The 17,535-nt window shown below is 41.1% G+C and overlaps 1 protein-coding gene across 2 annotated transcripts in view; it reads right to left on the bottom strand.

Annotated features, from left to right (window-relative positions):
• Positions 1-17,535, bottom strand: part of rab35b (RAB35, member RAS oncogene family b) — a 61,514-nt gene that overhangs the window by 25,394 nt on the left and 18,585 nt on the right. For both annotated transcript variants that reach the window (XM_072587107.1, XM_072587108.1), the window contains exons 2-3: positions 14,991-15,041; positions 10,655-10,778 (exon numbers count right to left, since the gene is read on the bottom strand). In XM_072587107.1, the coding sequence (XP_072443208.1) occupies positions 10,655-10,778; positions 14,991-15,041 (175 nt within the window). The remainder of the gene's footprint in view (positions 1-10,654; positions 10,779-14,990; positions 15,042-17,535) is intronic.

The raw sequence follows: 17,535 nt of genomic DNA, 5'->3' as shown, positions 1-17,535 counted from the left end.
CTTTGTGGACAAATTAACTTAATCTGAACAATTTAGTATGTACAAATAGTAGCATTGTTTGAGTATGTCTCTACTTTTGTTTAAATAGTCTGGTTGGGGCTTTCTTTTCCGTTCTTTTAAAATTGGTAATAATCTGGACTAAACTATGTTCGGAGGCAATTGAGATGTGGACTTTCAATTTCTAAATTCAATTATACCAAAAGGATGAATCAAGTACTTATGCTGAAAGAAACAAAAGGTTTCTTTGTTCACATTGTTATTCCATGGTGTATTTTCTTTCTTTTCTGCTAGTGTTTGTGGTGCAGCTCTAGCTAGAAGAGAAAATGGTTAGGATGGCTAGATGCCTACTTATGGGCAGTTTATGCCTGGTTCAGGTAATTAAATGGCAGCAGGATGGGAAGTTGGGTTTTGGGATGTGTAGGTGTCCCCTTTGGGCAGGGAGTGAGTTTCCCCATTCAGCGCCATTGGTGCTTTATATGTTGTTTTGTTTTCTGGTTTTTGTTGTACATAATCTTTGATAGCTCTGTAGGTTTGTTAACAGCTGTGATGGTTTTAGTTTATGTAGTTTTTACATTCGATGCATCTTGCGATACTAAGGCTCAACAATTTGTAAGTTGAGCTCCTCCTCTCTGAAATCAAAATGTTGCTGCAGAATGTTATGGCTAATGACTTGATTAAATGATGTACCCGAAATATCACCAATTAAGAGGAAAAATGTATTCTCAAGTCTTAGAAAGGAAAAGATGGATATTGCTTTATTACAGGAGACACACTTAGATGATAGGGAGCATTTGAAACTACAGCAGAATGGCTTTGATCGGGTTTACTTTTCATCTTTTAATACCAGAAGTGAGTAGCTATATTGGTTAAGAGGATTCTCCCATTTAAGTTACTAGAGTGTGTTAAAGACACACATAGGTTTGTAATCCTCAAAGCGCTGATAAATGGGAAGAATATGGTGTTTGGAATGTTAACTGCCCTCCAGCCCATCCCCTCAAATTTCTGGTAGCTGCGCTCTCTAAATTGATCAGACTAGATTCCTGGCATTTCATTATAGGAGGGCAAGATTTTAATTGTTGTGTGGAACCCACGGTAGACAGGTTTCTCAAAACCACCCCCCCACCCAATACCCTCTGTACAAACTAAACAATTAGCGGATCGGTGTGTGAAGTTAGGATTGGTGGATATGTGGAGGAGTCTCCACCTTACAGGCAGGGATTTTATGCTTTTTTCTTCCCCAATCCACACAGCTGTCACATCGGGATTGGTTTTTCTGACCCCTGTGGCAACCCTGCACTTGGTGGCATCTTGTACGATTGGTAATATAACTATCTCCGATCATGCTCCAGTGTACCTGTTGGTGAAGACTAATGACGCTCTAGTGGATTAGAGGCACTGGCTAATGGATCCCTAAGGATAATAAGCTTGTGGAGTACTTCTGTAAGAATGTCTAGGGCATTCCTAGATGTTAATTCAGGCTTGGTTAGTAGCCAGTTTGGGAAACTACCATAGCCTATGCCTAGGGGTTAGTTATCTCCTACTCCACAAGTAGGAAGCGGCAGAAGAGAGTGTGCAGCAACGTCTCCTTAAAGCACGGTTGAAGGCAGCTGAGAAGGCTTACTTTCACAGGCCCTCACTGGCCAAGCTACAGAGGATGACGGTGCTGCGGTCTGCATTGAATTCTGTGCTTACACAGACAGCAAAGAGGGAGCTTACTTTCCCAAAACAAACGGTTATATGAGCAGAGTGACAAACTGGACAAGTACATAACATATCTTGCCAGGAAAAGGAGTGCCCCTCAAGCACTGGCAAGGGTCTGGGAACCTAACATGTGACTGCAAAAAGATTAATGCAGCATTCCAGAGGTTTTACTGAATTATACCAATAGAAGGGTTGAGGAGAGGTAGGCCAAGAAAAAGTCCTTTTTCAGGGATCTGGAGCTCCCAGATGTGACCCCTGAACAAGAGTTTTTTTCCCCAATGCCCCCTTATCAGAGAAAGAGGTGCAGGAGACTGTGAAGCATCTGCAGAGTGGAAGGGTGTGCGGTCCTGATGGACCTCCCAGTGAATTCTATAAGGAATTTATAAGCATAATGTCAGGCCTGATGCTCAACATGCTCAACGACTTGTACAGTCATGATAGTCTCCCGCTATCACGAAGGGGCGCCAATATTTCACTTATTCTTAAAAAAGGGAAGGTTCCGGAGAACTGTGCTTCTTACAGGCCCATTTCATTGTTAAATATTGACTTTAAAATCCTCTCCACGACTCTTGCGTTAAGGCTGGAGACAGTGTTAACTTCTATTGTTAAAGACGACCAGACGGGCTTCATAAAGCGCCACAAATCCTTCAATAGTGTTAGGAGGCTGCTTAATTTAATTCAAGCTTGTCAACAACAGTCAACACAGGGATTGGTGATTTCTCTAGATGCAGAGAAGGCATTTGACTCAGTTGAGTGGCCATACCCTTTTTATGCTCTTGAGCAGTTTGGCTTGGGTGAAGCCTTTATAAGATAAGTAAAGATTCTCTACAGTGACCCTCTCACTGCAGTCGTTACCAATGGGGTATGATCCAGCAATTTTTAGGGGCAACAGACAGGACTGTCCTCTTTAGCCATTGCTTTTTACATTGGTGATTGAATCGCTGGTGGAGGCCATTCGTAGACATCCCAATAGGCTGCAGAAGTAGGGACAAAATTACACAAGATTTTGTTGTACGTGGACCATTTCCTCATTTTTTTGGCAAATCCAGCAGTTTTGACGCCTTGCCTGATACAATGCATCAGCTCATTTAGCACCTTTTCAGGGTACAAGATTAATTTTGCAAAATCAGAAGTCTTACAAAGCTACTAGGTGTTGAGGGCAAATCGCGATTCCCATTTATGTGATCATGGTTGGTGGTGGGGGAGGGTTATGTATTTGGGCATATTCATCACTCCAGTTCTTGAATGATTGTTTAAAGCTAATTTTGTTCAATTAATCAACAAAATCAAACTAGACCTTGAAAGATGGTCTCATGGTTAGGCCGGGTAGCTCTGATCAAGATGAATATTCTCTGTCTCCCCCCCCCCCCCCCAATTTGTTGTACCCTTACACTGTTGTTGTACAATCTCCCCTTGATTTTCGATAAGCAAATGTTCAAGAGACTGAACAGCTGGTTCAAATCTTTTATTTGGCATCATAAGCAGCCCCTTATTAAATTGGCTAAACTGCAACTGCCTCACAGACTGGAGGGAATGGATCTCCCAGACATGAAAAACTGTCAACTAAGCTCGCTTTTGTCTTACGTGAGTGATTAGAGGACCCTTTTTCAATATGGTTAGATATCGAAACCTCTCACCCAAAGTGTCCCCTTACTAGTTTGCTGTTTGTGAATAAAATGAGGACAGTTAAGGAATATTGCCATATCCCAATAGTTCTCAATACTGTTAAAGCATGGAGGGCAACTTGGCAGAAGGAAGGCAATGTTGGCAAAATATCTTTTCTTACACCTACAGTGGGTATGCCAGGTTTTCAGTTGGAGATGATGGATTCAGGAAGCCTACGGGTGTCTCTTGCATGGGTGATTTATTGGAGGGAGACACAATGATATCTTTTGATCAGTTAGCGTGGAATTACAAGCTATCTGGCTGGGACCGCTTACTTTTTTCAAGTTGGGAATTTTATTCAAAAAGACTGCACTTTTGACTGATCCCGACAAATCCGACAGAGAGGAGGGTGCTCAGTGCTAAGAGTACACTTTCTGTCAGCACTTTGTACCATCAAATGGGGGGGGGAAGAAATGCCCCCTCAGATGATTTTGATCGACTCTGCAGGGTGTGTGGAAGAGAGAACTAGGCATTGAAGTCTCCTCAGAGAGGTGGGAAGTTATTTGGGAAAATGCAACAAAGGTATCAATTTGCAATAGGGCCCATGCTTTACAGTTGAAGATTCTCCACAGGGTCGAGTTGGCTCCAGATAGTTTGTCAAAATTTAAACTAGGAGGTATCTTCAACATGCCAAGTGTAAAGTTAGTACGGGCACTCCAACCCATTGTCTCTGGTCCTGTGGTAGGCTTCAAACATACTCTAGCGCTGTGGCAGGTGAAATGGAGGGGATTTTGGGTGTAAGGGTGGAGAAGGACCAGATTGCTCTTCTCCTTGGCCAGCCCCAGTGTATTTCCTGTAAAAGCGCATAAAAAATAACTTTTCAGCATTTTCACCTTCTGTACAAGAAAGAATATCTTGCTAGGTTGGGTGCGTGAAAATCCCCCAGGGTTGGCATAAGATTGCTAGGGAGCATATCCCCTTGAATTTTCTTACAAGCATGGTACACCACAAAACTGAATATCTATAAGTGGGAGCCCTTTTAGGAATACCTGGACACAGGTTTGTTTGCCACACTAATAAGGGCTTTTATATAGCCGTAATGATTGTGCTTTACGAGTCCAATATCCAAGAGGGGGAACTGTGCACGTATGCTAAAATTAATGCTCTTGATATTAGAGTTAGTGTTTTGTTTTGCTGAGCTGCATTTTTATTTATTAGTTTGCTGTTAATTTATATATTTAGTTAAGTAATTAATTGGAGTTTTAAAATATTTTTATATTTATACATTTGAGTATTAGTCTTTTTGGCATTATTTGTATTGTTTTTGAACTTGCTGTCATATTTAAAAATCTATTTTTTAAAACTTTGCTAAAGTGGCAGCAGACACATTCCTACTTTCAGTTCAACTTGAAAAGAACTGAACCCAGCTCAGGCCCTAATGTACATGTACTTTACCATATACAACCAAACTGTGACTAATAATTACAGCCTGTGTTATTGAAATTTAAAGTAAACCTAACAGTTCAATGATTTTTAAAAACTAAATCTTCATTTGCTATTCTGGATAACTTTCTAACTCCATTCCTAGCCTGAACACTAATGTAGAAGATGAAGGGTCGGCCCAGCGACTGGCTGGAGTCAGCAGAATGCACGCCAGAGGAGAGTGAACTTCCTGTAACTGCACAAGTGTGGTTATCATCAGCGGATGTCTACGTTAGGGAGTGCCTTTGAACCCATTGTGGAAAATGAGAATGAAGTGTCTGCGAGTCTGATAACAGAAAGTGCTGAAACTCTTTTTGAAGCAACTAAATGGTAAGCTTATCATTTGCACTAAAATAGGAAAAATATGAAATAGGCCAATTAGAATTTGAATTACTCACCTCTGAATTACTGCATCTTGCCCAAGAGAGAAACTTAAATGCAAAAGAATGACAGAAAATAGTGCCCACTACCACCACAAATACACTGCATGAACACCAAGAAACTGATACCTCACTGCAAGATTAACTATGATCATCTTAGAGGACAGTTGTCTTCAATGCATTTTGATACTAATCAGCCTGAATTTGCAGGACCACATTTGTACGTAAGAACTTTTACACAAATTTCATCTAGGTTATCCATTTCCTCTTGCTAGATGAGACAGAGGAAGGCAGTAATCAGTATTCGTTATCTACAAGATATTTTGATACACATGCATTCTAATAATTCAGTAAATAGTTGTGAAAATGCTGCTTTCCATTTTTGTGTTATGACTATGTTCAAGCTACTTGAGTATATCAGATGGATTAATTCTGAACCAAAGAATGCCTCAAAGCTAGTTTAGAATGCCCTTAACTCCCCGTGTGATTGTTCAGTTACCTTTCTGCTGTTATTCTCCAGCAGGAGTTCAATGGTAGCACTCTTGCCTCAGTATGAAGAAGAGTTATTACGTTTCTATTTGTGTGATTGTGTCGTGGAACAGGACAACATTACAACAATCTCAACAATTCAAAAGTATTAATGAGCTGTCAATTGCTTTAGTACATATGGAGGTTCATGGCACTAAGATTTTGCTTTCCAGTTTTTATATTTTATTCCACAACTCCTATCAAAAGGCACAGCTAAACACACCTTTGTACAAGATCTTTGGTGGTGGGGTCCTTTTATAGGTGGCTTAAGTAGCTGAGGATGATGCGGTGTATACAGAGGTTGGTGGGATGGAAGGTGAGAACCAAGGCGGGTTCTGTCCCTGTTGCATTGAGAGGGGTGGGTTGAGGGCGAAAGTGCGGGAATTGGAGGAAATGCGCTGGAGGGCATCATCGGCCACGTGGGAGGGAAAATTGCAATCTCTGAAGGAGGAGGCCATCTGGAATTTTCTACGGTGGAATTGGTCATCCTGGGAACAGGTGCAACAGAGGTGGAGGAATTAGGAATAGGGGATGGTGTTTTTGCAGGAGATAGGGTGGGAGGTGGTTTAGTCTAGGTAGCTGTGGGAGTTGGTGGGCTTGTAATGGATGTCTATGGTTAGTCAGTCGTCTGAGACGGAGGTGTCCAGGATGAGGAGGGAGATGTCAGAGATGGTCCAGGTGAATTTGAGGTCAGGGTGAAAGGTGTTAGTGGTGAAGTTGATGAACCGTTCAACCTCCCTGTGGGAGCACGAGGTAGCACCGATACAGTCATCAACGTAGAGGAGGAACAAACAGGGGGTGGTGGCGGTGTAGCTGTGGAACATGGATTGTTCCACATATCCAGCAAACAGACAGGCATTGCTGGGTCCCATGGCTATCCCTTTGGTTTGGAGGAAGTGGGAAGATTGGAAGGAGAAGTTGTTAAGTAAACGTCAGGTAATGTGGAAGAAGGGGAAACTCCCCCTACATTCCTTATGAAGGGGTTATGTCCGAAACGTAGATTCTCCTACTCCTTGGATGCTGCTTGACCTGTGCTTTTCCAGCACCACACTCGTGATTCTGAGCTCCAGCATCTTCAGTCCTCACTTTCTCCTCCTGACTGGAGGGATGTTGCCATAAACAATGCACCAGGGAACAATAAATTGCCAAGCTGGAGTTAAATTCAAACCAGGCAAAAGTTAATCTTGATTGGTTTAGGCACTGCCATGGAAGAACACACTAAGGAATGACTGTCTCTCAGAACTGTGGGTTAGTTGAGAAAAACTGCAATGACAGACCCTGAGAGGGAATATATGCAAGTCTTATTGATAGTCTGAAGTGGGTTGTCCGTGTAATACTCAGCACATTCAGGGTTGTTTAGAATATTAACAGAAATTGCTGGAAAATTCAGCAGGCGTGGCAGCATCTGTGGGGAGAAACCACAGCTAACAAAGTATGCCAACCTCATTTTGAACATGTTGTTCAATTGCAGACTCAATGTTGGACACTTGACTTTCACAAGCTCAGAGTAGTTGAATACAGTCAGTCAATGTTCTGCCTGTTGCAAACTGCCAGAGACTGGTTTGATACGATCTGCCACAACAGGAATTCTTGTGATATCATGCCATAAAAGGATTCTAATATCATCTTTGTGGCTAGTTTCAGTAACAGTAACTATAATAACTATTAAAAATGCACATAGATCACTAATGGTCTTTAGTGAAAGAAAATTTGTCATCCTTATCTGGTTTGGTCTATATATGATTTTTGACTCATAGTAATGAGTGTGACTCTTGATTGCCCTCTGAAACGGCCTGGCAAGCCACTCAATTCAAATGTAATTAGGGATAAGCAACAAATTCTGATCTTGCCAGAGACATCCACAACCTATTAACGAATAAAATGATAACATACATGCTGTCACCAGTGAACACGCTTATAAAACTTTTACTCCAAAAACTGGCTACAAAAAAAATTACAAAAATACACCACTTTTTCTTTCAAACTGAGTGCCCCTGTCAGAAGGCACTTTTACAGATACTAGATTAGAGAGGTAGACAATGGAAACCGCAAACAGCAAATTTTAAAAAAGATGTCACAAAACAATGCTGGCAGCAGTTTGACTTGACTGTAAGAACTAGTTTCATTCTAACTTCAAATATCCTGTCCAGGTGAACTGCAGTGATGTCACAAAACCAAAGCCACAGTATGTTAGCGAATCAGGCGTTACAATGCTGAGATAAAGTAGGATGATATTCTAAATAAAAAGTGAATGCCACCCAACGCAATACAATGTCACCATTGTTTCAGATGACCATAGAGAAAGAGAAAAGAGAAAAAGTGAGGGGGATGGAGGGAGAGGAAAACAAGAGAGAAAAGAATGATAGCACGAGTGAGACAACTGGTGGTTTAACTGGAGGGTCACCATGCCTCAGGCCATAGATGAGGTTGTAAAGCAGAAACCAAATCCTTGTTAAAATAGATAAACCAACCATGATACAGTAAATATAACTATATGTACAGAAGACAAGACAAGACTAAGAGATCAAACAGTTCCTAATACAGTATGCAGAGCACAAAACTTCAAAATTAAGAGATTGATACAGACTGCAAGTTGAATGCATCATACGAAGATTCCACGAAGACATAGACCAATAGTCTCGCCAACTCAATTTTTTTTTTAAAACCTTAACACTCTTGAATTATAATCTTGTGTTGCTAAAATCTTATATCTGCTTATGAATGTCTGCAGAAGGAAATGCAGCTTGATTAAAGTATCTTATTTAGCTGACTCAGAGTCCAGAAGTGGCAGCATATCTCTCACGTTAGAGCTATGCCATTTGAGTAGTGACATCAGAAAGCATTTCTTCAAATAGTGGATATCAGTAGTCTCTCCCCAAAAAGCTAGAGACTAGATTAAATTATAAAATTTAATCATGGAAATTTATGATTTTTAGGCAAGAGTATTAAAAGGACTATGAAACCAAACACAGCAAGACAAAGTTAAAGATCTTTTTGACTGTTTTACTATTCTCACAGCACTGATCCCATCATGTTACATAATATCCATTATGGAGTACAAATGATTCTAGAGAGAGTTGCAGTATGAAAGTGCCAAGACTAGTGTACATAAAGCAATGGATTAGAACATTAAAATATTTCCAGGAATAAACTTTAAGAAGAGTTGATAGATATGAGCCATATGTATTCTGGAAAAGCTTCAATCCTCAACAAAAAAAAAAATCAGAAGCTATATATTCTTCAATCTCCATAATCTTCCCAATTGAAGATCATTGACCTAATAGAAGTCCATATATAAAAGTTCGAGGAAGGGTAACTCAACCTGAAACATTAACTGATTTCTCTCTACAGATGCTGCCAGATCTGCTGAGCTTTTCCAGCAATTTGTTTTAGCTTCTGACTTACAGCATCTGCAGTTCTTTGTTTTTAAAAATAAAAAGGTCCAGTTTTCACACAGTTTATTTAAAGATTATTTCTAGGTCACTGCAGAATACACAATATTCAACAAACTGCAAAACGTTTCTGCATTTATACACATTGGCTTTAAAAGAACTGGCTCGAAGGTAGAAGACAGAGGGTAGTGCTGCAGGGTTGTTTTTCCAGACTGGAGGCATGTGACCAGTGGAGTGCCACAAGGATTGGCGCTGGGTCCACTGCTTTTTGTCATTTATATAAAATGATTTGGATATGAACATAGGAGGTACAGTTAGTAAGACACCAAAATTGAAGGTGTACCGGACAGCGATGAAGGTTACCCCAGAGTGTAACAGGATCTTGATCAATGGGCTGAGGAGTGGCAGATGAAGTTTAATTTAGATAAATGCGAGGTGCTGCAGAGGAAGTCGTGGAGGTTAGTACAATTTGCAGCATTTAAAAAAAGGCATCTGGATGGGTATATGAATAGGAAGGATTTGGAGGGATATGGGCCAAGTGCTGGCAAATGGGATTAGGTTAGGATATCTGATTGGGATGGACAAGTTGGACCGAAGGGTCTGTTTCCATACTGTACATCTCTCGAGGTCTAAAGTGTTAGAACCCAAGCTAATAACTACTGGAAAGAATCAACTTGGAGCCTCAACACAGTCTTGTCATGTCTCTCAGTTCCAAAAATATAAGGAACGTATCAGGTGAATCTCTGGGAAGCGAGGGCGACAGTTTCTATCTGCTGCGTTTTATTTAGTCAGCCACAGAATCAGTTTTACCAGGTTATTCTCATTGCCATGGAAGGACAAGGTGACAGTTGAAATTGGGAAACAGATTTCCCACAGTACTCAGATCCTACTATACAGTTACCAAATTCTCACTAAAGACTGTCCATCACAAGCAAAGCATAATCAAGACGTGTCAGTTGATAAAAAGCAACTGCTTGGTTTTAATACGCACTTACGCTGAGCCTCTAATAGTTGCATACACCATTGGAACAGTTCCAATTTGGTCAAAAATCTCCAAACGTGTGAAAATGCACAAATAACAAGGCTGCAGAGGCAAGTGGCTGAGTATTCAATTGTAAGGGAACTTTTTCCTATGATTTAGGAATACAAATCACACTACATGTTCAGATAAGCTCACTGGCAACTGGCAAGGATCAAAACAAGATTCCCAAGAGCACCTATTGCATATTCAATCACATGCTCAAAACACTACAAGTAGTTTCTCTTGCCAGAAAGACAGGCTTTAACCATTTAAAAGCTTCCACGTGGAAATGGGCACACCCAACTTGTAAACTATGACAGAACTAATTGTTTCATCTCAAGAATTTTCTTGGGTTTTCTCTGCACAGTAAGCCAGACACAGACAGACAATCACACAATGATTCCCAAGCCTGTACTTTGGCCAGAGACTCTTCAACTAAAGTAAACAAATATGCTGTTGACTGCTCCATTAAATGGCCTTCAAATAAGAATTTCAGGAGCAAAAGATATTAGACATGAGATGAGATAAGTGAAAGGGGGACTCACGTGGAGGTGATGGTTCGAAATCGTTCTTGCCCAGCTGTATCCCAGATCTGCAATTTTACTTTCTCTCCATTGATTTCCACAGTTCTTATCTTAAAATCTACTCCTATCGTAGTAATATAGCTGCCTGTGAACATAAAAGGAAAAGCAGTATAATTGCTCAACATTAAGTACAAGGAGGAATGTTCTCACTTATGCAGTAAACAGAGATGGCCCTTAGCATGGAACGCAAACTAGCCTTGGGCAACACATTCTTAAATTTCAAAATAAACCTGAAGTGAGGAATTAGGCCTTTTATTCAGCCTCTTCAGAATGTGGCAGGATTTTTCATTAAGTGTTGAGTTTATATAAACGAGAGCTCCATTTTCCCCATGTACCGCACAGAACAGGCTTGAACCATTAAAAAATAACCAAAATTGGACTTCTGATAGCAAACCAAGGCAACAATCCACTGTGGCTACACAAAGAACCAGAAATAACTGAGCAGATACTAGGCTGGACATTATGTAGGGAGAGATATTCAGTTCACCTCAACATTTCCTGCCAATGTAGAGTTCCTCCCAGCAATAAGAACATGTTCCTCTATCTCAGCAGGCCAGAGAAATGGATGATCAGGAAGAGGAAGGAAATGCCAACATGGTGTATCTTTAGTCTGCATCTGTTAAAATTATCCAAAGATCTTTTGACTATATGATACAATTTCCAGAGAATGTGTACCAGGACTGACAAGACTCAAATGGAAGAGAGAAAAAAAAATTACTCCCCAAATATCAGCACAAACAATTAGGTATAGGAAGCATTGAGAAGAAACAATATAATACATCAAAGGATCACTTAACTCATTCTAGTACATTATAGTATTTGTTGTAAAAGCAGATTTTTCCTTTTTTGGGGAATGGTGTGGGGCCAAAAGGAAAAGAGAAGGGAGAAAATTGGCAAAAAAAGGATAAAATTACAAGTGACAGAATTCACTCAAAACTAAACCTATAATTGCCCCTTCCTGTACATTACAGACTCTGATGGAGGTGGTTTGTAAAAGCATACATCGTAGTTTCCTGCGTGTGGGAGTATAAAGCAGTGAGCAAGTGCTAGTATCAAAAACGCACTAATTGTACAGACTAATGTGCTTACAACATGACAATGTCAGTCATGTGTGACCTCTACAGTGCGAATGTGTGTTTAAGTGCGTCTCTAACTGAGGTCAAGCAATGTCGCAGCATGGTCTCAAGAGGAAGGTTAAGCTCATAGCCCAAACACTGATCAAGTAGCTATTAGTAAATTTCACTCACACAGTACAAGAGATTTGAATGCAGCAAGACCAGGTCTTGAACCAAGATCCCACCCTTCAGATACCCCATTCCAATAGCACAGGTAGTTAGATCTCCTGCTATACACAGTATTTTTAAAAAGTCAAACCTGTTCTCATTGTCATTTTCTAATCCTACATCAGAACGACTGCATTGCAAAAGTACTTGGATGAGCTGCAAAGAGCTTTCTGAGAAGTTTTTATATAGATGCAAGCACTTGTTTGGTGTTGGTTCATGTTCATTGATGACTGCACGTTTTAACATACTCAACTCAGACTTTGATCGCCACAGACAAGATTTAAAAAAAATCACAAAACACTAGGTTACAGCCCAACAGGTTTATTTGGAAGTACTAGCTTTCAGAACGCTGCTCCTTCATCAGGTAACTTCACCAACCCCAGTCCAACACCTGCACTTCCACATCAAGATTTAAAAGAAATAGAAGTCCTATCAGCCAGTTCAGGTGTGAAAGATCCCATGACAGTATTTCAGAAGAGAAGCAGTATGTTCTTTCAGTACTATTGCCAACACAATACCATCTTCCGCCTAGGTAGCCTACAGCCTGGAGGAGTCAATGTCTCCAATTTCAAATAACCTCCCTTCCCACCCCCCAACTCCCTTCCATTCCTCTGATCAAACCTTCCTTCCAGCTACCAACTGGATTAATTCCTTCTAATCGACCAACCAAGTCATACCCTGTATCTGTGTTTACCTCTCCCTATCTCACCACCCCACCCCCACCCCTCTTACACCCCAACCACAGTCGTGAAGAATGGTTACACCCAAAGCATTTACTTCTCCACCTCCTGATGCTGCCTGGCTTGCTGGGTTCTTCCATCAAAGTTTCACCTGCACATCCACTAATATCATTTATTGTATCCGTTGCTCCCGATGTGGTCTCCTCTACATTGGGGAGACTGGGCGCCTCCTAGCAGAGCGCTTTAGGGAACATCTCTGAGACACTCGCACCAATCAACCAAACCGCCCCGTGGCCCAACATTTCAACTCCCCCTCCCACGCTGCCAAGGACATGGAGGTCTTGGGCCTCCTTCACCGCCGCTCCCTCACCACCAGACGCCTGGAGGAAGAACGCCTCATCTTCCACCTCGGAACACTTCAACCCCAGGGCATCAATGTGGACTTCAACAGTTTCCTCATTTCCCCTTCCCCCACCTCATCCTAGTTTCAAACTTCCAGCTCAGTAACTGTCCCCTTGACTTGTCCGGACTTGTCCGACCTGCCTATCTTCTTTTCCACCTATCCACTCCACCCTCTCCTCCTTGACCTATCACCTTCATCTCCTCCCCCACTCACCCATTGTACTCTATGCTACTCTCTCCCCACCCCCACCCTCCTCTAGCTTATCTCTCCACGCTTCAGGCTCACTGCCTTTATTCCTGATGAAGGGCTTTTGCCCGAAACGTCGATTTCGCTGCTCGTTGGATGCTGCCTGAACTGCTGTGCTCTTCCAGCACCACTAATCCAGTCTTCCAGCTTCCTGCTTGTTTACCTAGGATTCCAGCATCTGCAGTTTTTGTCTCAATTACTCCTCAAACTGGCTTTCATCATCTCATGAATATCTGTGCTCCTTTCTGGCTTGTTACACATACTGTACTTTTTTTGAAAAAAAAGTATTTCAATGGCATTAATACCCTTGTAATGGAATGTTGTGATAATGAAAAGCATTCTAGAAAGTCTTCTTGTGTCATGCACGTTGTAAGAGATTCATTGTCAAAAATAAAATGGAACTACATAGAGAGGACAATGATGTGCGTGGATGGCTAACAAGTACTCACAGTAATTTAGAGTTCAAAGTTCCTGAGCTTTCTAAAAAAATTCTAAGGACAGCCACACCCAGCAAGTTAATTGTCACAAACTGGCATAAACTATGGGTTTCTCACTCAACGTACTTCCTCACAGTTGTGTACACACAAGTTTCATGTCACCAGGACAACTTAATTAGCTAGAAGCGATTGCAACTCAGTACAATAGCAGAAGTGAGTAGGTGATAATTTCAAAAGCATTGTAGCTCGAGAAGAATAAGGATCCAGCAATGGACTAGAGTGAGTGAATGCAATGGAAACTGATGAAACAATTTACTTTCCATGTCTTGATTACTCAGTTAAAGAACAAAAAAAAGAAAAGCACTTAGTTATATAGTGTCCCCAATGTCCCAAGAATTAGAAAGTATAATCACTTTTGTGACGTAGGAATCCCAGCAGCCAAATGGAGCACAATATGCACTAAATAGTAATGTGTAAATGACTAAATAATCTTTTTGTGTTACAGACTGACAGAAAAATAATGGCCAGGACAATCAAGCAGGATCAGATTCCTCTTCAGAATAGTACAGTGGTCATTTTTGTTTATCTAAGAAGGTAAACTGAGGTGTCTCAGTACTTTTTCTCCTCCATATTCTTTCATGGAACATGGACACGTCTGGCAAGATTAGACATATGCTGACCATCCCTAAATTGCCCAAAGACTGAAGAGCCTTGCTCAGCCACTTCAGAAGGCAGTTAAGAGTCAACCACATCGCTGTCTGGGAGTATAGAATTGCTTACAGATGAGAAAGAAATCCACTTTGAAAAAAAAGATTTAAATCAATGAAACGAATGAGATTTTTAAATTATGAAAAGATAGTAGACTAATGGCACAATTACTGAGACTAGCTTTATTTTCCAGATTCATTAACAGAATTTAAATGCTACCATCTGCAGTAGTGGGATTTGAACCCATGCACGTAGAGCATTAGTCTGAGTCTATAGCTCAGTGGCTTCATCACTACACTTCTGTTACACTAGAGAGTCTCAGCTTGTTTGCGAACTCAAGTTATAGTGCGACTTTAAATTCACATCTTGTTATTCAGAGAAGATGCATTACCATGAGCCATGGCTAGCAATAAACAGAGGACTAGGAAGAGAAAGACACTTTGTAAAACAAATCATGAGAACAGAATTGTTCCAAGATAAAACAGTACATAAATCAGCGAAATTCACAAATATCAACATTACATACAAAAGGGTGCTTACCAGAAAAGGTGTTATCTGCGAATCGCAGCAGCAGACTGCTTTTCCCCACACCTGCAAAGACAGAGCAGGACAGTCAAGAGGACAGTACTTGATCAAATCAAAACAGTACACTTACTGGAATGATAAATTCACTGATAAACCCTCATCCAATTACAATGTGGGAGAGGGCTGAAGCAAGATTACAAAAGGTTCAATACATCACAAGTGAAAACATACAAGTACATAGCTCAGCAAAAATAAACTTTACAATAACAAGCGTGAAAGGAAACTTCATTTTTGCACCATTTCCATGGTGACAAACACGTGCCATGAAAAAGCAAAATCTGGAAGTTGGCAATAGACGAGAGACAATGCTAATCAGCTGTGGACTGGCAGGGAGCACGTGCTGCAAATTATCCAAAAACCAGTATCCAAAAGGATGGATATCTAAGAGACAGTACAAAAAAAAAGTGCCTTTCCATTCTCAATAATAAGAGTGCTGTTTGGGACCTAATAAATGTTTTTTGCTAGTTTCAGGGGAGATTAAAACAGTGAGCCAACTACAAACAAATTATGCTCATGTAAAAGCATGAAGAGAATAACAAAAACAAAACAGTGGAAACACTCAGCAGGTTTGGCAGAACTTTTGGAGGAGGGTCAGTGGGCTGGAAATTTTAACTCTGCTTTCTCTCCGTAGATGCGGTCAGACTTCCTGAGTTTCTCCAGTAATTTATGTTTTTGTTTCACATTTCTAGCATCTACAGATTTTTGGTTTTTTTAAGAGAATGTCACAATGACATTTATTAAAAAGTGAAATAACGAGGTGCCATTTTCACAGCTCTCCCGTATGTGTTGAGTATTTGAAAACGTTTGGATTTCTCATGTAGGAGAAAACAGCTTAAATGTCATTCAATGCATGTGTGATTTCATAGTACTAATGTCTAAACATGAAAAACAATGGTAATGTAAAGCATTTTGGAAGGAAGGTCCTGGGAGTGCAGTAAAGCATTATAAATGCAAAATGCTGTCTAACAAACAAGCCGAGCAGTCACCTTGATTAAAAACAATAAAGTGTAACATCTCCAGCTCAGGAAAGAGAAGCCAAATCAAATCTCCAGGAAGTGCGTGCTTTATTTGCCAAAATGTAGACTAGAATTGAAATGGCTCATCACATAGGATGTGAACCTGCTATCACAACGATTTCCAGCATACACACATTTTTCACTTTGCCATTTTACCAAAAGGAAATCTCTTCAATCCAGGACCAACAAAATGATCCTTCGCCAGGGAATACTCATTGCTGTCACTTCTTTGAACTCACCCAAGTGTAATCACTGTTGCAGGTCAGAGAAAGTGGGGGCTGCAGATGCTGGAAATCAGAGTTGAAAAGTATGGTGCTAGAAAAGCACAGCCGGTCAGGTAGTATCCAAGGAGGAGGAGAATCGACGTTTCAGGCATAAGCCCTTCATAATGGCTGACGAAGGGCTTTTGCCTGAAACATCATTCTCCTGCTCCTTGGATGCTGCCTGACCGGCTGTGCTTCACTACCACAGGTTGCAAGTTTTTCACTTGTGCACTAGAAATTGTGTTTAATGTATATCAGTGGATAACAACAAGTCACAGAATCTGAATTGAAACCGCACAGATCACCTGACATCGATTTAGGCACTGGAACAGGCAGAGGCAGGGACAGTCTTGTCAACCCTGCAATGTCTTCCTTACTAAGGTCTGGAGGCTAGTGCCAAAATTGGTAGAACTGTCTCAGAGTAGTCAAGCAATAGCCTTACATAAATCACACACTCTTAGTCGTACCTTACAATGCCCCAGACACCACCACCAACACCCTTGGATATGTCCTTTCCCACCGGCAGGACAGACCCAGCAGAGGTGGCAGCACAGGGGTATACAGGTGTGAGAGTGTTGCCCTGGAAATCCTCAACATTGAGTCGATGAAGTCTTATGGCTTCAGGTTAAAACATGGTCAAGGAAAGCTCCTGCTGATTATCACGTACTGTCCTCCCAATGCTGATGATTCGGTACTCCATGCTGAACAACACTTGGGAGGGAACAGGGAGGATAGCAATGGAACAAACTGTACTCTGGATGGGGGATTTCAAATGTCCACCACCAAGAGTGGCTCAGCAACAATACTACTGATTGAGCTGCTCAGCTAGGTATGCAGGTGGTGGGGAGGGAACAAATGAACGAACAAAGAGAAAAAGAAAACATACCTGACTTTATCCTTACCAATCTGCTGGTTGCAGATGCATCTACCCACAACAGTGAGACTGACCACCGCACAGTCCTTGTGCAGACAAAGTCCTACCTTCACATTAAGAATAACCTTCATCATATTGTGTGGCACTATCACCGTACTAAATGGGACAGACTTTTGAACAGACTGGGCATCAGTGTCATTAACAGCACCAGAATTGTACTCTAGCACTAACTGTAATCTCAGTCCAGGATATTCCCCACTCAACCATTAGCATCTAGCCAGGGAATCAACCCTGGTTTAATGAAGCAGCACCAGGTATACCTGAAGATGAGGTGTCAACATGACAAG

This window comes from Chiloscyllium punctatum, chromosome 17 (genome assembly GCF_047496795.1).
Source record: "Chiloscyllium punctatum isolate Juve2018m chromosome 17, sChiPun1.3, whole genome shotgun sequence".
NCBI classification, from domain to species: Eukaryota; Metazoa; Chordata; class Chondrichthyes; order Orectolobiformes; family Hemiscylliidae; genus Chiloscyllium; species Chiloscyllium punctatum.
This window is presented reverse-complemented; position numbering and strand designations above follow the sequence as displayed.